Source organism: Lagopus leucura, unplaced genomic scaffold (assembly GCF_019238085.1).
Source record: "Lagopus leucura isolate 7727_CA_CO unplaced genomic scaffold, USGS_WTPT01 Super-Scaffold_100009, whole genome shotgun sequence".
Classification (NCBI taxonomy): domain Eukaryota; kingdom Metazoa; phylum Chordata; class Aves; order Galliformes; family Phasianidae; genus Lagopus; species Lagopus leucura.
This window is the reverse complement of record NW_024962266.1, coordinates 3,915,152-3,936,045: the sequence shown is the minus strand read 5'-3', so window position 1 is coordinate 3,936,045 and position 20,894 is coordinate 3,915,152. Positions and strand designations below refer to the sequence as shown.

The 20,894-nt window shown below is 38.1% G+C and overlaps 2 protein-coding genes across 7 annotated transcripts in view; one reads left to right on the top strand and one right to left on the bottom strand.

The window, feature by feature from the left end:
• Positions 1–20,894, bottom strand: part of RALGPS2 (Ral GEF with PH domain and SH3 binding motif 2) — a 109,509-nt gene that overhangs the window by 32,813 nt on the left and 55,802 nt on the right. The window lies entirely within an intron of this gene.
• ANGPTL1 (angiopoietin like 1) lies at positions 1,247–18,437 on the top strand. Its single transcript, XM_042874199.1, has 5 exons — positions 1,247–1,614; positions 7,258–8,110; positions 12,440–12,633; positions 14,375–14,645; positions 15,568–18,437. The coding sequence occupies exons 2-5, from the start codon at positions 7,288–7,290 to the stop codon at positions 15,753–15,755; spliced, it is 1,476 nt and encodes a 491-aa protein (XP_042730133.1). The 5' UTR covers positions 1,247–1,614; positions 7,258–7,287; the 3' UTR covers positions 15,756–18,437.

Below are 20,894 nucleotides of genomic sequence, written 5' to 3'. Positions count from 1 at the left end.
CGCGTGTGCGCACACACACAGAAACAAATTAAAATACCTGTGGTTGAAAGGTGACATATAAAAAAGTGAATTAAAAGGTATTACACATGACCTGATCTAATACTAAAATTCTCTGTTTTCCACTCTGCTAAAATCAGCTTATTAAAAAAAAAAAAAAAAAAATCTGAAAGATCAGATATTCACATTTACATTGCGATGTTATCCTGACTGCATGAACCTATCCCTGAGCTCAGCTTTGTTAAGCAATGTCCAAGCAGGCCTTAAAAAGCCCAAACCTACTCAATCTTTCGTAGAGAAAATAAAAATCAATCATGCCTACTAATTATAATTAAAGAAATCCCCTGTGAAGAAGCACCTGCAGTATCATGCACGAGCTTAGAAGCCAGTTGCACAATTCTCTTTCTGAATGACTTAAGCAATTCAGCGTGGATTTTTCTTTTATCTCCATCAAGAGCTTTCCTGTAGAGAGCTGCTCTCTAAAATTATTTGGCTCACTTTTACAGAGTCTAAAACAGTCCTGAAATTGTATGAAGGTCATTCTTTCCAGTGTAACTGGTTTGTCTTCTATGAAGAAATCGATGACAGTAAAACCAATGCACTGAACTGTTGCCTTACTCCACAGAGCTGCATCCTGCATTCCTCACTGGCTGCGTTCTTTTTTTCTACTTCTAACCCTAATCAGATGTTATCAAACACTCTGATATCAACTCCAAACTATCACAGCCAGCTCTAACATCTCCCACATGCATCAGAGCCTTGACGCATTTACCAACTGCAACTGTTTCTTATTAAGGGAACGTCAGGAATTGAATGTGACATTCTATTAACACTCTTCTCGACTATAAATGGTTCATTTTTCCCTGTTGTATCCAGCCAGGCTGCCCCTTTTATTCCCAGCAACACAAATGGAGTTTTATCAGCCTGAAAGAATCTTTCTTCTAAATGAAGCCCAGCACTGTAACAACTTGAAAGGCATCTTTAGGCAGCGTAGTAAAAATGTTTGATTTGTAATTGCCTGCTGAACTCTTGCACAGTCTGTTGCCATATGGTACCCTCCCCTCAGCTGGCAAACAATCTTTCCTTGTTCCTGACTCCTCGGCCTCCCTGCCCCCGCTTTTCTGGAGGGTATGGATAGGAAATCCGAAGGAGGAGTTTCTGCTGCTCTTCGTGTTGGCGGTGACATCATAGGTGGGCTGAACGGCTGAGGCTGGTGTGTTTGTTTAAAAAAAACTGTCCAAATGTGATGTATATGGAATCTGGGTCAGCTGTAGCTGGTTAGTGCACTTCTGCATGGGAGAGTACAACACCGCAGCTTCAAAAAAAAAAAAACCAAAAAAAAAAACACATTGCTTTTTTTCCCTCCCTCCGGAATAAAACATACTGGAACTTTTTCTTCAATTATATTTAAATGATTTAAGTAGTTTGCTTATCGCATGGAGAAACCCAACTCCCCAGCGCAGCCTGGAGCTAACAGAGAAAGACAAAAGCAGTTTTCAACGACAACTGCAGCTTAACAATCTGCAACATTAGAAAACACAGAAAGAAAAGGCAACTTGGCCTCCGGATCGTCCACCTACAACAGAAGCAAACCAGCTGCAACATTCTTTTCTCTTGGTAAGTTTTCACATTATTCTTTCTTGCAAGTCTAATTTTGAGCTATATGCAAATTCTGCATGCATCCATCATCCACAGGCAATTATGAACAAACGAACCTCTCAGCCTGAGTGCAGTTTGACAAGTAAAATATAGACCTCGTTTTCGTGGCGTTTGGTAGAAACTTGGAAGGAATTAAAAAGCACTCTGCCTAAGAGCAGGGACTAACTCATTCCAGTTGCAAGGATGAACAAGTTTCAGTTGCTCTGCTGTAAATCTCCTGTAAGTTTTATGTTATGGAAAGTTACTGAGAAATCAGTACTACCAGATTCTTTGTTACGCATACAGTTGGATACTGTGAACGGATTCATGTGAAAATCAGATCCCACCAGAAAGCAAAAGCCAAAATTGCCATTGACCTCAGGGAACTGGATTTCGCCCAGTGTTACAGCTCAGACCTAGCATTACTAGAAAATGGATACCTCAATAACACTACTGTAAGAAATCCTAAGTAAACCAATGCACATCACTAAGTACAATCATTGTGTGCCTTTCCAACTACAGCTTTATTTACGCTGCTTCTGAGTAGTGGAAGCAGCACGATTTGTACGACTGGTCAAGAAACCAGAGTCATTCACTGGTTCTGAACAAAATTAAGTTTGCAGCACTGCAGTTGTGGAGCCGAAAATCCAAAGGAATTGCTGTAATGGGCACTAGGCTCTTCCTTCTACAGAGGGTGTAAAGAGGGAAAAGAAAATTAATCGTATTGGAATGTAGCAGCAGCTTGTTTTCAAACAGTTTCATAAAAATGAAACGCAACTGACAAGGCAACAGTTTGTCTTGGAAAACAGAGGGGTTTGTTACAGTTCTCGAGGGGGTGGGAGGGGGAAAAGATGAAGTTACAAAGCAGTGATTAAAACAAGAACGCTGCTTTACAAACAGAAAACAAAAGTACAGGGAGAAATAAACAAAGAAGTTGTTAAAACAAGTTGCTACTTTTGCCTTCCTTTATGCTGACTTTGAAATGAGAATATGGCAAATAATCCAGAACAATAGGAAAGAATTTAAGTTTCACATTTGCATTAACAAGCCCTCAGAAACGTCCGGCACAGCAAGAGGGCGAAGGGTGAACTCTGAAAGAAGAGTTACAGCAGCAAACTTAATGAAAATTTAGTAGCTATGGAATGAAGAAGTCTGAGGCAACCTTGACAAACAGAAAGATGGAGCCTTTCCAAGCTCTTGAGCCTTTTTTTTTCTTTTCTTTTCTTTTTTTTTTTGAACTATCCTTTTGTGCTTCCTACATGCTAACAGGAACAACTTAAGTCACAACAGCAACAACAAAAACCCATCTGAAGCCTACATTACATGCTTTGGACATCCATTCATTACTCCCCAAGCTTTTGATTTGCACTGCTTAGAACAATTCCTAAATCTTTCCCAAATGAAAACAGCTGAGTCAATAATTTTACAGCAGTAAAATGGTTACATGCGAGGTTTTAACTCCTGCTCCTTTGCTGTCTTCCAGCTTTGGAGTTCAAGTTTTGAAAAGCTTATTTTAAACAAATAATGGGCTATTAATATTACGGTGTTGCCACAAGAATGATTTGAAATGTGATGGAAAAACATGCCATGCAAACTTCTGCCAATAACTGCAGGCTATTATCAGGTTTTAATTATTGTTTTACTGGGCTTAATTGGCTGCTCATAACATGTCCTATTAGTCTGGTCCTTGAAATTTACACAGTGATGAATGAAGCAGAACTTCCCAGAGCAAACAATTGCTAGATGCCTGACAGCTTTAGACTCCTGGAGGCCCCCAAATAACACAACAGAACGCACCAGTCTACTGGGGCTGCTTGTTAAGATGCTCCATCAAAACACCACGGGTGCAAACAAATGTAAACGAATCCTCATTAAGTTGCAGTAAAACACACACTTGTTGCTGGTTTTCAGAATATGTAGTATGACATGGTCTACAAATCTCTCCTGCAGAGAATTTCTAAGAACCTATCATTTCTTGAAGTGATAGATTTATAGTGAGTACTTCAAAAAAATACCTGAATATTTTTATTGCCTTTCCTAAAAGGAATCAGACTCCTGGTAAGCTCAGAAGTAGAATTCTGCCAGTCAATTCATCATCTATCCGACAAACAAAACCCAAGAACTTATTATTTCTGGACTCCAGTCAAAACAATTGAAAGCAATCCTGTTATTCCACCGAACACTTACTGGAAAAGCACTTGTTTATACAGGGGAAAGTAATTTACAGATGTACACAGATGCATCAGGAATCCATGTGAACTTTTTTTCCCCGCAGTGTTTTCCCCACAGCAGTATGACTTCTAATGCTATGGACACAGACTTGAGCTAAAAACACTGTGCTTATCTGTGTGGGGGTAGGGGAATATAGATGGCTTTAATAATTTTAACTGCTTAGAGGATGTTTAAGAGAAAATGTACGTCTATGAGAAATATCAGCAATAAAGCTTTCAGATTTAATCATTCTCATAGGAACATTACTCTCACCATATCATTTACTTGCTCAAAAGCAAACAAAAAACTCAGCTGTTTTTTATAAACATGTACAACTTCCTGTTGTACGTGTTTATAAATGGAGGCTTATATAAAAGGCCCTGGTTAGTATTTATCATCCGACCAAATCCTTTTGATAAATATTCTGGGTAAAGACAGATACTGACACCGTGCTTTCCATACAAAGGGAAGCCTATATTCACGTTTACCTGCAGCATTTCCATTACAGTCAGTCATCACAACCTAAACTGCCCAGGGAGAGGTGACTTTCATCAGCTCTGAAAGAACAGATTTCCTAATTTCTGCTGTGGGTCTCCAAATTCTACATCCTGCTGAACATTACACACGTAGCAGCTTGATAAAGAACAAGGTTTAAAGTGCAAGTAGTTAAAACAAAGTACTCCTAAACCATTTCCCATCTCCAGTATTAGTCATTTTAAAGTCTTACATATTAGGCTATCGCTCTGGGATATTTTGGATAAGCAGCTTGTTTTTTTTGTTGTTGTTGTTGTTTTTTTTTTAAGCTGCCTGCCCAGACCATCAGGAAATTTTTGAAACAGTGCTTTCTTTTCCTTCTAAGATGATAAAAGCTCCAGGTAAATACGTTACGCAGAACCAGCTCTTGCATGACAAGCTCAGCATTAAGTTGCTTTAGCACCCCAAACAACATCTTAAAATGTTTCATTTTTTCCACCATCAAGTTTTCTGTGGAAGTACACATTATCTACCAGGTAGATTCTCAGAAGAAACTCACCTTTGCGTATGAGAATGAGTGAGTTTAATACAAGATGTTTCAATTATTTAAAAGTTCTAGGGCATAATGTTGTGCAGCTGTTTCATTTGGTTATGCTACATAGACCATTTCATTCATTTTATAGTCCAACAGCACACATGTTGACAAAGAACTTCAAACTTTATTAAACACACAAGCATAAATGTTCAAAATGAACATAATGATTAAAAGATAGTGGAAAGCAAGCTGCTACAGACTACTTGGTCAAATAGGGGTTTGCACTGCAAAATGTTTTATTTTTTTCAAATATTCATTTTATGTGCTTCAGGGGAAAAAACGTATTGCTTTTCCTCTCCCAGCCACTGATTACTTAAGTAACTGTACAGGTCTTCAAATAACTGCCAGGGACTAAGATGTTCTTCACCTTGTTGGGCTATGAAGTAGCTGCTATTAAAAAAAAAAAGTAATATTCTGAAATTTAATTACAGTTTCATACAGTGCACCATAAAGTCACTTTTCCTTCAACTGAAAATACTGAAGAACAACTGAAAAACAATTCAAGGGACACAACAGAGGTTTCCAACTTCAGACTATTAATTTAGCTCATCCTTCTCCAGTTCAACACCACACACAGTTTTGTTTCCCACATCATCATCACGATTCATGTGAAAATTTAAACTAATGAACTTCAAACTCCGAGCACCACTTGAGTCATTACTGAAGCCTGAATTTGACAAAGGAAAATACACAATTAGTCCCAGAGAAAAACTATACTTTCCCCTATATATTTTTAACAGAACGTATGCCTTCAGCACAGACACACTAAAACTATAAACTGAGTTCTGTTTTCGAAATATATGTACATATTTACCAGTAGTTCATAATCAAAATAAGAGTGAAATATATAGAAAAGATCTAATTATAAACTCTCTAATTACAAAATTCTCAAGATTTTAAGCGTTCTCTCATTTCTTACTCCACAGTGTGTTAAAGGCAAATGCTTTCTTCCCCCTCAGAGCAGAACTTGTAATGCAACTGTGGACCATTTGATTGAGGATCCTAGATGTAATTCCCGATTGCACAGAGCATGTTCTGAAGTTTGCATTCACTGCTCACAGTTAAATCAAAAAATAAAAACTTGATGCACTTACTCTGAAGCTGCAAAGATGGAGTGTGCAGCAATAATATTAAAGTCAGTAAGAGAACAGGGAGAAGTGACCTGGTATAAAAGTCATCACTTGTAAAGCTGAAGGTAAAGGAAGCAGTATTAGCCTGCTTTGCCTTCAGGGAAACTGCTGCAGGACTGCCAAATGCACTTACATCTGAGTTTGGCAGGAACCGCATGAAAATTACTAACTTTCTCTGGGTTTACTTGACTCCAGCCTGTAACCATGCAAAGGCCACTGCACAAGGCCTTGTACAGCTGCTCACAGTAGACTGCAAACGAAAGCCAGGTCAGCAGCTGAGATGAGAGAGAATAGCAATCTGCTTGACAAGTCAAATTAAACATGAGAAATGAGGTTTTCTCCTGACTTTTGTGCTACCTTTGTTAATTATCTCAAATATTTAAAAACAAAGTAAACAAAATATGTATTTCTACAAGTATTCCTGTATTTTCATCACAGCACTGTAGTTATTTACACAGAATTAAAAAGAACAGATTATTTTCTTAATATATGAATGACACAGTTCAGTATGGTATTTAAATTGGCAAACTACCTGACACTTTAATGTTACTGGAATAAATACATCCCCAAAGATATATGTGACAGTAGTGAGTTAACAGTAAAGTCAGTAAAGCAGAGATATACAAGTTCAGATCACATCACATGATAGGCTTTCTTCACAGATTTGAAATTAATTAAATATGTAATTCTCATCAACATTAAGACAATTGTTTGACTCATATCCTACCTAACACCGTTGCCCAAAGTGGATGCATAAATGTATTTTTCAAGTCTACCATGTCTATGTGTCTACAAACTTGAAAAATGCATGGGCATATGAATGGATACGTATGCATATACTATTTAACAGGAGGTATCTATAGACACTAATAGATACTAATGTAAACCCAAGAAAGTGGCAGAAAGGTTTGTGTGATCCAAATTCAAATCTTTTCAACTAGTTTTGGAAAAATTAAAACCACTGCCTCCCAGCTTCCCTTCCATGCAAATATACCGCAGGCAACTTGGTACGATCAATAAATTTGTGCTTTACTTACAGTGAGTAGGCGACTATATGCTTTGAAACTAACCTAACAGAATCTAACTGCAACCAAAAGACTCCAAACGCTTGTCTACAGGCACACAGGCACAACAAAACCCATCAGTTTAGTTAGTTTAAGCATTAGAGCCTTACTTATGGCTCTAATTAATTATGTGCTATCTGTTCAACAGTCTCTTCTAAGTCATCACACTTCCTCCAAAATGAAGATACTGAAATGGACTTTGGGTATGCTGTTGTTCCTACTGTTGTCCATCGGGCGCTGTACAGAACCATCAACCCTCAATAAAACATCCCAACGGAGGCATCCTCGTTCCACAGATGGTGGAGAGGAAGGGAAGAAATGTGGTTACACCTTCTTGGTCCCAGAACAAAAAATAACAGGGCCAATCTGTGTGAATAATGAACCAGGTACTGGTAACAGAAAAGATGAAGTCACAAGAATGGACATAGAGAACTTGAAGGATGTGCTGTCCAAGCAAAAACGCGAGATTGACATCTTGCAGTTGGTGGTAGACGTGGATGGAAACATTGTGAACGAAGTAAAGTTGCTGAGGAAAGAAAGCCGCAACATGAACTCTCGGGTCACTCAACTCTACATGCAACTCTTGCATGAGATAATCCGAAAGCGCGATAACTCACTTGAACTTTCCCAATTGGAAAATAAAGTCCTCAACGTAACAACAGAAATGTTGAAGATGGCAACAAAATACAAGGAGCTTGAAGTAAAATATGCAGCACTGACTGACCTTGTAAATAACCAGTCTGTGATCATCTCCCTGTTGGAAGAGCAGTGCTTGAGAATCTTCTCACGACAGGACACCCATGGGTCCCCACCGCTCGTCCAAGTAGTGCCGCAGCACATTCCCAACAGTCAGCCATACACTCCTGTTCTCCTGGGAGGCAATGAGATACAGAGAGACCCAGGGTACCCCAGAGACAGGGATGTAAGGCCGCCACCTGATCCGGCTACTTCTCCTACAAAGAGTCCCTTCAGAGTACCACCACTGGCTTTAATTAACGAAGGTGAGTGAACTATTGCTATTTGTCTAATTCCTCAGAAGGAAACTGTCCTGATTATAAGACTAAAATGACGAATTAGAGGTACCTTCTATACTAACCCTTCTTCCAGATTGAATTTCTGAACATTGGCTGTTTCAAAAAATGCATCTTCTGCAACTATGGCTTAAAATTGCAATCCGTGAAATAACACCTTTGAGTCACAAAGTGCAGGGACTGGCACCTCCAGCTGGGTTTTACTTATGGGAGTGAAAATTCATTTTCAGCATATGCTTTCTAGTATCTATTGCTCTTTCTCTGAAGATTCTTAATGACTACATGTTACACTAACTAGTAACAGGGAACACGAGACAAGCTAATTCACCCTAAGTAAAGAAAATAATTTTAAGTAGATGTCCTTTAGAACTATACGTACAGAACTTGCCTGAAGTTATTCCTGTTGGAAGAATTTTAGCCCTTAAGTTCTGATCTGCTGTAAGATGAGCACCGCACAACGACTAAAGCTGTGGATGAAATACTTGAGAGTGAAACAAGTTTGAGAGGGCAAATAAAGGAAGGCTGGGTCTAATCAGATGCACTCAACTTTGAAAATTGTAAGTGAGTAACTAGGTTCACAACAATCTGATGTTAGTAGGATGTCAAGTAAAATCACAAATATTATGAAAATATATGCAGGGGACTTTATCACATCTTCATGTTACATTCCTTAGACTATTACATAAATACATTTTTCAATACAAACAGAACTACTGACAAGAAAATTAACTACTACTGAGACGCCCTGAATTCAATTAAAACTCTATTAAATCTTTTTCAGAATTACAGTAAAAAAAATTAAAGGATTCAGAAAACACAACTCATGTTTTTCATAGACATCCACGTTAACTCTTGCTTTCGGCTTCTTTAGCTTGCACAGCAGGAATAGTTAGCCTTCTATTCACCCCTAAGTTGCCTTTAGTTACAGTTGGAAATTCAGCTTGGTTCTTAAGTTGAAGGCATTTATTTGTGATTATCCCACAGCAACACAAACAACTAGCTGCTGATGTAAAGAATGACTACTTCTATTCAGATCTGTAGAACGTTCAGGCATGAGCCCAACTCAAATGCCAGATGCCACGAGAATTTAAGTCACACATCATGACACAAAGGGAACAGCTAATATAAAAGCATTAACATCCAGTCACACAGCAGAAGTATAATTCCAAAAAACAGCCATTTCCTGTTTCCCAGAAAACCTATGCTTCAAGGTTACATGTTTTTTAGATGTATCATTTTCTCTCATTACATACCTGCTGTACATGTGAAACGAGGCAAATTAAATTATCTACTAGTTTTCATTGACCCATTAATTCCTAGAAGTCCACAATTTAAATCCATTTTTACAAAGAAGCACAAAGCACAAAATATTAGGAAGATTAACTTATTCAAAGAAACAGCTGCACGCAACAAGTTATGAAAATGTCAAATGTGCATTTTCAATTGCTAGCGGGGAGCAAAACTCAGAAACTCTGGGGGAACAGCAGGCCCAGCTTACTTTCAGAACAGTTCTTCAATTTGCATTAACATTGCTCTAGAAATTGAGGAAGAATTTTCCACGAATTTCAGTTGTCACAGTTATCTCAGTGCTTGTGATAACAGCCAACATCCCCAAATCATCCTGCATTTGTGTTAAAGCACAAAAGCAGCTACAAATTGAACAGGTACTTGAAAATTCCACATGCACAACCCACTTTACTGCTAATACATCCCAGTTAATAATGTAACTTAAGTATATACCCTGCTTTATTTTGGGATTTTCCTTTACTACTGATCGTAGTCCTCTGTGTGAAGCTGAAGTTGTGTCAGTTTGCCCCAACAGCTTAGTAAACAGAGACTGTTACAGAACACACAGAGGAGTTGGATTAGATGATCTCCAGAGCTCCTTTCCTGCCCATACGTATCACATAATCATAGATTTCTATTCCTTACACAGGTAATACATTTTTAACTAAACTTAAAAGCAACAGGATTTCAAAGGTACAGCTTTTTTTGATTAAGAAACCCTGCACCCATACCAACACTATGGTAAACACCGTGGAGAATCTTTCACTATTTCAGAATCTCAGCATTTGCACTGAACAAGGAATGGATCTCTTCTTAGATCAGGAATTTAAAATCAAATTGGATGTAACAAGTTTTACTCCTAAAAAAAAAAAAAAAAAAAAAAAAAGAAAGAAAGAAAAAATTGAGACTATGCACCTGAAGTCATGGGATTTGATACTTTTCCTAATGCTAAAAGCATAAGTTTGTCAACTCTACTACAAGACTAATTCACAGTATGGACACAGACAAATCTGAGCATCAAAAAGCAGATAAATTACATCCTATGGTCTTAATGCCAGTTGAAGTTCAATGGCTTTGGCTAGTACAATTTGTCTGCCATGAAAGCTAAATCCCTTAAAATCACTCCAAACATCTGCACAGTTCGCTCATGCAAAAATGGACCCCTCATTTCTCCTCAAGAGGAAATTAAAGGAAATAATACATGGCAGGTCTAATTGAGCTATTTTCAATGTTTAATATTATTAAAAACCTACTTCTGTTTACACTTCTTCTAATGCAGTAACTGCTTCACAAGAATACTTGTAGAGTGACCTCTGTGTTCAGTTACACAGAGCCCAATTTTACTCCAGGCAGTTCAAGGGAAGGAAACAACATCGAACCTAGCCTAGGAGATGCATGAAGAAGTTGCAATGTACACTATCTACATGGAAATTTTAACTGTGAACAAGGGAAAAAACACTCATAGCAAAGCTACTGTGTTTCTTTCCTAAACATAATATGTGTAATGACATAATAATACAAGCACTAAAAGAATGACAAAACATCAGATATTGACCACATAGTGTGCACAGCAGTACAGCTCAGTGTGGGCAGGCACTGCTGCAACCAGAAGCTGCAAGTCACCTTCTCCAGATACACAAACCTTCTGCGTGCTAATTAATATGAAATGTTCTACAGATTTCTTGCTAATTATGGACTTAGGTAACAGGCAAGTAATAACTAAAGAATATATTTAAAAAAAAAAAATCTTTTCAATTTGCTTTTGCCTTGGAAACTTCGTCTGCATGTCACTTTCACTCAACCTCTGCTTTTAATTAAGGAACCTCAACAGCAATCTTTCGTGCCTCTTTTCACATTAGCCTCTTCTGTGACTGATGAGAATTTTTTCTGATCTTCCAAACAGATTTGAGAAAAAAAAAAAAAAAAAAAGAAATGGAAAGCAGTAGGTCATTTATTTCCAGATTTACTGAGTTTGAGCTTTTCAATGCCTTTAAAGCATCCTCCACTTACTAGCCATCAGAGCACAGCCTGCTTTGCTTTACTAAATAGCTGGTCTCTAATCAAGTTGACTGAAGTAACGATACATGAACAGACATAATTAAAATATTACCAAAAATGAAAGGCAAACAAAGCAAAGATTAGAGTTATGTAAGGTCCATGCTTATTACTGCATGCACTTCTGTAAGTAGTGTTTGTAAAGTCTATATTCCTATGCCCCAAAATAGAGCTTCCAAGCAGCCCTGTCAATAGTACTTTTTAGAATCATGAACCTGAAAACACACGTGTGCCCTATTAGCTGCTCAAAGGCTATCTGCCACCACTTGCCTATTTCCTCCCTCGGAGCAGCACTTCCACGTGTAGCACAAATGGGCAGCACATGAAACTCACACAGACTCCCACTCACATTTATTTAGCCGGCTGCTCCTTGGATGGGGTAAGAACACAAAAACACAAGTGATGCACTGTAAAGATACTCCGTTTCCCTAAATTCCACATCTGTACGTTCTGGCACTAAGTAGCTCTCTAAGACTGCGCGTTCAAGTGTGGGAGGCCTTGTTTTGGTTTGAGTGTTTCGTGTCTGGCTTTCTTCACTTTTGTTTTCAACTGACCAGTTTCAATTGAGCACGCTACAAAATAAGTTGCCATTTAAGTTTGGTATAAGTGGTAAAGGAGGAAACAGTTGATGCAAATTATAACGTACTTCTTCAGTACCACGAGTCAGGGAATAAATCCTTGTCAGGACAGTTAAAAATCACATGCTGCTAAATGAAGTGTGTTATCTGTTCAGCAAAGTTATTATTTTATTCAAAATAGAATGTGATGCATTTATTTTTATACTTTATATGCATACATACAAAGCAACTTTTTATGCTGTTTTTCATAGCAATTTTACCTTGACTGAATTTCTGACTTTCCATTATCTCTAAGTCTTTCACTGCAAAACCAAACATTTTGGAACAGTGTGCACTGCACAGCCAACCTTGAACTCTTACAGAATTTCTCTCCATAAAGGTCCGTTCAAAGACTGCCAACATGCCAAAGATGCTGGGTATTCCAACAGTGGCATTTATATGATCAAACCCGAAAACAGCAACGAACCAATGCAGTTATGGTGTGAGAACAGCTTAGATCCCGGAGGATGGGCAGTTATTCAGAAGAGAACAGATGGATCTGTCAACTTTTTCAGGAACTGGGACAGTTACAAGGTAACTTCTGGAATGCTGAAAATCAGCACCTTCATTTTGGTGTGACACTGAGTTATCTATGTTATCTACTGCAGTCCAGGTGTTAACATTCCCAATGCAATTCTTCATCCTAAATGATCCCCGTGAGTGGTAAATACTGAAGAGATAAAAATAGTGTCACTTAAGCTAGAAAGGAAATTAACTGCACAGAAGCAGGAGGGGCTCTCCTCAGAGATGGATGCATTTCAGTAGGAATGTCTTATTTCACTGAATGCATTGCTTAACTTTGTATTGACTCACAGTTTGAAACTGTCTGTTTGTAATGCACAACACAACATTTGTGAAGAGATGTTACTCTAGACAGTGACTGGGAAGTCATTAATTACAAGGACCTAACTGAACACATGCTTTCCATTAACACACAAACTACAGTAAGTACTCAGAAAGTTTAATTGTCTCCTCTATGAATAAGTAATTCCGGGCAGTGAAATTATTCATTTAAGCATACCAAAAGAGTTGTAGAATCAGGGCCTCAACTTTAAAATGTTCTGAGTGATAAATTAGAAGAAATCATTCTCACACCTTTAGAACTATATCAGAAATCTCTGCAAGATGTAGGGCTTGTGAAGGGAAACACGTTCTTACTGTGATACCATGCGTATTATGATATATTATGCTATATTATGGTATCAGGCAATACACCTGGGCCAAAAAAAACCCATACTGCTTTGAAATAATTATATCCTCAGCAGAAAATGTGAAAATCTGTTTTTTTTTTTGTTTTGTTTTTAAACAATCATGCTCTAACTTCATAGATGCAGGGCAGCTCTTTTCTGTGTGCTTACTTCAAACGGACCTTCAGTTGTGGCTTTCATTATATTTAAGAGAAAACAGACATTTAACTCAATTGGACCAAAAGCATCGCCTATGCAAAGAAATGACAAGATTACTAGAAGCATTTTCACCTTTTTTTTTTCTTTTTTTTTTTTTTTTTCTTTCCTCACTACACTTGTAGAATTCAATCATTACTCTTTAACAGTTGTTCAGTCTTTATTTCTGAGAATGGTGGGTGGGCTTTTCCCACATACCTCGAAATATCATAAGGCAGTTAGTTATATCATCTTACAAAGTAGCCATAAGCATTTTTAACATAACACATTGGAAGTGTGTATTAAGAGAGTATAATGTGTGTACAAGAGTGTATTAAGTGTATTATGAGTCTATAACTGGCATTTGACAGAAGGCCAATCTTGATCAAGCTTGCTCCCAAGTGATTTTTCATTTTAGTAGGCTTCAATGTGTTAAGAGAGAAGCTGAAATCAAGCAATACACCATTCAAATTAAATAGATGTTCAGTTGTAATGGCTGAAGATTGTATTCTTAGTATCCTTATTACCAAACCTCGAGTACTTGAAGGCACACTACTGCATGCAGCTTACTTAAACTGCAGGCTGCACTGCTGACAGCACGGATGCCCCCCATTCTATTTTTGTGTGCCTGCACAGCTCCATTAGTGCAACTGACAACTCTGCCATCTTTAATGAATCTCTACTATGTCATTCTGCTAGCAGTTCGTAAATAGCTAGCAGTAAATAAATGGCCAAGGGCAGCAAACAAAGCATTTAAATGCATGTGTTGAGTAGCCATCCTGAAGCTTAAAAGGTGTTCAGTACCCCAGTTCCATTGGTTTATAAAATTCCTGCTGATATAAGCCTGACAAACAAGAAAAACTGGAGTGAACATCTTCTTATCTTTTGTACAGAAAGGATTTGGAAACATTGATGGAGAGTACTGGCTGGGACTAGAAAATATTTACATGCTTACCAATCAGGATAATTACAGACTACTGATTGAATTAGAGGACTGGAGCAACAAGAAGGTCTATGCAGAATACAGCAGCTTCCGTCTGGAGCCCGAAAATGAATTCTACAGGCTACGCTTAGGAACATACCAAGGAAACGCAGGCGATTCCATGATATGGCACAACGGAAAGCAATTCACAACACTGGACAGAGACAGAGATATGTATTCAGGTAAGGCAACTCCACCTACTTGAAAAATAAACACAGTAGATTCCAGCAGTGATATCCTTAAAGAAAAAAACACAAGAAAAATGATGCAAGTTCTGATAGAATAACTCAACTAAAAGATATTTAAAATAGATCAAGAAAAATTGCACTGACTTTGTAACTTAGCTCAATGACAACCTCACCTCACGCATGTGATTCTTTGCAGTCAGGACACCTTCCCAGGTGAGCTCCCAGAATAGCAAGGCCACATAAATACAACCTCCATGAACAGAAGGTTCTGAATAGCACCAAAGGAACTGCAGCTGTGAACAGGCTCTTAGTTACATGACTATACTTGAGAAACGGGCAGATCATTTAATTCTCCTTAAAGAAGGCTGCGTTGTTTCTTTTTTCTCTAAAACCTTAGGGCTAAGAGAAGAAGCAGAGAAGCGTAATAATAGAACTGCACTTAAGAATTAGTCTCTATTTTTTCCTCAGCTGTCAATAACCAAAAAGCTACACAAACTCTGCAAACTCATAGAAGCCTCACAGAGTAAATGCACAATTAGCAAGCAGCGATCTGTGGAACGTGGACCCGAGGTGCTGCTTGGGACTGCATCAATTCACATCACTTCCACAGAAGTATTTCTAAACAGCACATAACCCAAGTTCTTTGAACGTTAGCTCACTGAAAAGCACTGCTAGTATTCTGAGAACAGTTGATCTCCTTAGTTTTCAGCAGTCACATTAAGTACCGTGTTAATTATCTCCCTCCAGACAGAATGCAGAATTTAGGTAGAAGCAGCAACTGATATGACTGCAACAAGATGCTGAAAATCCCCTCTGAGAAACAGCCAGAAACAGCCAGAACGTGAGAGTGTTTTACTGATCTCCTGCATTTCTTCTCTACTAACAGTGACTTTACCTACTTCTTTCTGTTCCACAGGAAACTGTGCTCATTTCCACAAGGGAGGCTGGTGGTACAACGCGTGCGCACACTCCAATCTCAACGGGGTGTGGTACAGAGGAGGCCACTACAGGAGCAAATACCAGGATGGAATATTTTGGGCTGAGTACCGGGGAGGTTCCTACTCCTTGAAAGCAGTTCAAATGATGATCAGACCTATAGACTGAGGAGGAAAATCCCACAGTGCTCAAGCCATCAAGTATAAACTTATCGGTGCTTGGGTTACAGAAAAATAAAATATTACTTCCAAATCATTATTTTGCACAATCTGTCCCTGAAAAATGCAGGCCTACTATTTCCTTTCTCCCGAGTTGCCCCTTGCCTTCTTTTTTTTTTTTTTTTTTTAATTAAAGAAACCTTTTCTACTGTAATAGACAGTGTTTTTTAAACATGTATTCAACACAAACAGATGTTCACATTTGTGATGCATATTTATCTATGTTCAAGCCCAACATGCTTCGTGTAAACAACCTTTAAGGTTGGTAAGAAAGATGTCCAGATAAATGAAAAGATACAAGCTAATCACTTAAAATGCTTATGCTTCTTCAGACCAGTTCAACCCTTAAATGTAAATATGTGAAATGACATTGTCTTGCTTTAATGTGAAAATTAACCAGTTATTTAACAATTTATTTAAAAATGTTGGTATAACTCACAATGAAAATCTGACTTCACGTTACTGTTTAAGACTTACGCCCAGAAGCTACCTAAAAAACTGAAGACATGCTAGCTTTCCAACAGAGGGAGATTTTGCTACAAATAATTATTTCAAAATGAAGTGGTGAATTAAACATACATTTCTTAATGGTGTAGGAATTCCCTAAGATCTGCAGGTCATAACTTCTGCTCAACACTTACACAAAGAGAGAAAAAGAACAGTTCTATAAAGTGGATGATAAAAACTCAAGACAACCAAATCATTCACCCTACTTAAAACCATCTTTTGATACTTCAAACTTAGATGGCAAAATGGAAAAGTCCCGATAATAAAATCAGGACTTTACATGTGGAGATTCTCCCCTGCTTCCATTAGGAGTGATGAGGTCTGAAGAGATACTCACAAGTGTTAGTTTAGAGAAGAACCAAGTCTCACAAGAGTAACACAAGTTTTCTACCTGTCAGCCTCTATCATACCAACATAGCTTCCTGCTGACATAGATCAGGAATCAGCTCTGAGAACCCAAAACTAGTGGATTGCTCTTATGACACAAATATTTCCCCTCCCCTATGTGTATACTACTCTAATTCTATCTATATTAAATGTTTTTGCCTTCTGGATATCTGACTTCCACTGGGATTAATATGTAATTTAAGAAGTTCATTAGAAAATAATTCCCCAGCCTTCAACAAATGCGATACAAGATAATGCACCAAAACAACATACTTCCAAAGTATGACATAACCAAATGCTCATTTAAGCTATCAGAGTCTGAAATGCAACCAAAACATTTCTTTGGCACTTCATATGTTTTAAAAGAACTTTGCCCCACTTAGCCTAAGAAACAGTAACAGCTAAAACAAGAATTTAACGTTATTGTTGTACCCAAATTAATCAACACCAACAGCTCTACAAAACATCGTTTGTAATTCAGAGGAGAGAAAAGAGCATTTTGGTTTCAAAGCACACTCCCTATATATTTTAATAGGTCATATATGGCTTCAAGGGTTGTAGTTCATCTTTTTGGACAGGGATCGAAGTCAGTGAGTTTCAACAATATTTAGCTGAGGGTGGGGGAAAGAGGAAAAAAACGAATCAGTTCCAGCATATTTCATTCCTGACTTGCAAGAATATTAACAGATGTTATTTAAGATTGCAGTTCTGAAATTGGACTTCATGTAAGGAGTATTTGTTTGTTACAGACGTTGTACAGACCTCATTGATTGAGTGTTCTACAAAATGCTTTTTCAATTGCAGATGCTTAAAATTCAAGCCACCTATAGTCTACTCTTTTTTCTGTGGTAGCTAGTTAGAAAAGCAGTTCAGTTAAGTCTTAAAACTGAAAATGACCTGGGAAATGGTCTTTAATGAACACTTCTGTCAGCTTTAGTTACTTCAACTTACAGATTTCATCTGCTTGGAAGAGATCTTGTTTTACCACAAGAATCTACTGCCCGCTACAAAAACAGCATGTGTTTATTCAGCACAGTCAGTGAAAGGTGTGTTCTGCAGAAATCCCTTGGTGAAATCAGTTTGCAGTCAGCCTTTAAATTAAATCTTATTAGACACCTAAGACAGCCTCCCTTAATTTAAAACTACAGAATGAAGTCAACTAAACATTACTACAAATTTACCTCAAAGCTTCTGACTGCACAAATGCCATAAGAGGAAAGAACTCCTCTTACGTTGCCAGTTTATGATTACAAGGAGGGAGAATGTAACACCTCTTTATCAAGTTGGTTTACATCTCACAACAAACTTCTACTTACAAATGCTTACAATACTATCAGTAATTCTGGGGCTGAATGTTCTAAGCAGTGTAAATGATTATGTTTTTGCGCTTTGTCTCTCACTTTTCTGCAGCAGTTTCCCAAAGAGGTTGTAGCAGCATCCCTCAAGCGTATTGCACTAGACATTGAGAAGCACTGTCCCAGAAGGACAGAGCTTTCACCATTCCTGCAGGGCCACTTCAAATATAACCAAACAGACCTTGAAAATGTTTAAACTGTTAAAGGCTGAAACAGTTTGCAAAAATGTTTCCAAAGTGTCTTTGCAAGCAACACCACTGAAGTAGCTGAATGGTCAGCAGATGAACACTTCAATAACCTGTTTTCCTATTTCTGGATATAGATCCTAAGAGACAGCTATAAGGAAGTATTTCACACAGTAGTACTGCTTAGTTAAATAAAAACCTCACTTCTCATGATGTGGCTCACTTGTTTCATTGCACAACCTCAGATCTCTCAGAATTCTGTAAGACTCCTGAGAAAGTGCATTTGTTGCAAGGCAAAATACAACATCATAGACACAGCTGCCATTTGTTTTGACTACTCTAATGGGTCAGGTGATTCAGCAGCGATAACACATCCCAGACCAGACAATGAGGACTTCATACTGCACTCATTTATTGCCCTTGAACAGCTTCTAACTCTCACATTCAGGTTAGGAGCCCACAGACCACGTGCTGCTTTTACTTGCCATTCGAGATCTCTGCAGTCAAGACATTTCTTGTTGCTGCAAGGAACTGACAAGCTTTCTTGGTAAGTATGGAAGAATGTTTCTGTCTTGTCCACAGTGAGCTGTGGTAAGCAGTAAGAAAACAATCCGTACTTCTGTGGCTCAGAAACCACCTCCATTGCAAAGGCAACACAATAAAGCAGTTAAGCTTTAAACCATAACACAAAGACAGTAAAAAAAAAAACAACTGAAAGACATCCAACATCCACATTTGGTTGAACGGACAAACCTAGAACTCTCCAGGGTAAAACATAAGTCCTGGAAATCGCAGCTGAGATACTTGTATGTGCTCACTACACCATAGCCTTCCAAGCAGTGCCCTTCACCACCAAGGCAAGCACTGCTCTGGAAGGGATTTCCAAAAGTTACAATAGAAGATTTGATTCTCTGCACTATTCTGAAGAGCAGTTTAGAGGATAACAGAAACCTCAGCAGCTGTGTGAACACTGAAGGGAGCCCCCTCTTTTCTGCAGAAGGAAGGGACCTTATGATTCCTCCCCTCTGCAGCACATTCCATCTTCAGAACTGCAATTTAGGTAGACTTCTGCACACATTTTGAACAAGGAGCAGCAATACGCCTGCATCTGATTCTGATATCGTAAGTAACAGCAGAAAACCATCCTCCCAGGAATCGTAATTTGCAGCTGGGAAGCTTAAAACAGAAAGCAAGTTCGGTTCTTCTGTCCCATATCAGGCTCAGGTCAGTATAAACTCCTTGGGAAAGAAACGTCAGAAATAATACTCTGCAAATCTACTCCAGTGTTTCTGGAGATGAAAAACTGATCAAATGAGAAAACTAGGACTCCGCAGTCAACCTTGCAAGATGGATGCAGATTCATCACAACTGTAGCTGCAAAGCAATTTGTTTGTTTGTTTGGCCACATGCATAAATCTTACCACATTAATTTTAGAGCAGCGCATCGGTGCGCATTTGCTTTTCTTATGAGAAGTATAGGCTCAGGGGACACTGTGTCATTACTGAGAATTCCTACCACAGGAAAGCAGGTCACAAAACCCTCTAACTACAGCTGGTCACAGCAAAGCACTAAGCTCCCCTTCTTCCTAAAAAATATTTACTTTGATAAATTATTAAGTCAAGCCAAAAACTTACTCTGAACCAAAAAGTTACACAGAGTTTCTCATGTATGAAGAGGAAACCATCTGTAACAGAAGAAAACCTAAAAAATCCCCTAAAAATGTGGAGAACAATGTTCTAAAGATAGACTGGCAGGTAGTAAGACAGTACGTTAAAAATGCCTGACAAATAGACCAGAGTGTAAATAACTCTCTGCATAGAAGTAGGTTTTAGAAAACCATAATGGCACAGGACAGAGTATCACGAGATTTGGAAAAAATCTAAAAGCAGGCTGGCTTGAGACTCTGTAATTGGCAAGGAAACAATTTGAGCCTGGCTTCATATCTAATAAATCACAGCATATAAGGTAAAAAGCTTCTAGAAAGCTAGAAATTCCACTTCAGAACAATATGCAGATCATATATAAGCATACAGATGAATGGGCAAAGTACAAAATGCTATTTTTAATTACATTACATTCTGTTCGGCGTTTGTGGGCCCTTTTAATTGCTCTGTTAACAAACTGGATAGTGTGTGACATGCACTATGCTGTCAATTCTCACACACACACTACAGACAAAACAGGCTTATGCTGAGTATTTCAAGGTTCCATTATAGACATGAACCATTACCAATATTCTGGGAGAGATGTAAAATGGAAATGAAAAATGAGGACAGAATGACAAATTCTATAGGACTGCTTTTTATAACTACTACTACTTCTGCAGAGCAAAGTGTTTCTTCCTATTCGAGTCCAGAGCATGAATTTAATGCAACTATGATGCACTTTAGAAGTATTCTAGATACAAACAAAATTGATGGCAACATGGCTCACATCAAGCAATGAAGCAGATGATGCAATATCATGATGAATATACTGATCACAGCATAAAGAATGTTGTTTTGTAAAAGATGATATTAAAAAGTAGCATCAATCAAAGAGATTACATTTTAGTGAAACACAGCTATCAGCTTAAATTTAGGTGCAAGAGCACCTGAAACCCACAGGGGTATAATTTTTTTTTTTCTGGAGAAGGAAAAAAATGAGTAAACATC

Coding starts and splice junctions, on each gene's coding strand:
- ANGPTL1 (XM_042874199.1), top strand. CDS start 7,288: ATGAAGATACTGAAATGGACTTTGGGTATGCTGTTGTTCCTACTGTTG. Junction 8,111..12,439: donor ACTGGCTTTAATTAACGAAG/GTGAGTGAACTA, acceptor CTCTCCATAAAG/GTCCGTTCAAAGACTGCCAA. Junction 14,646..15,567: donor AGACAGAGATATGTATTCAG/GTAAGGCAACTC, acceptor TCTGTTCCACAG/GAAACTGTGCTCATTTCCAC.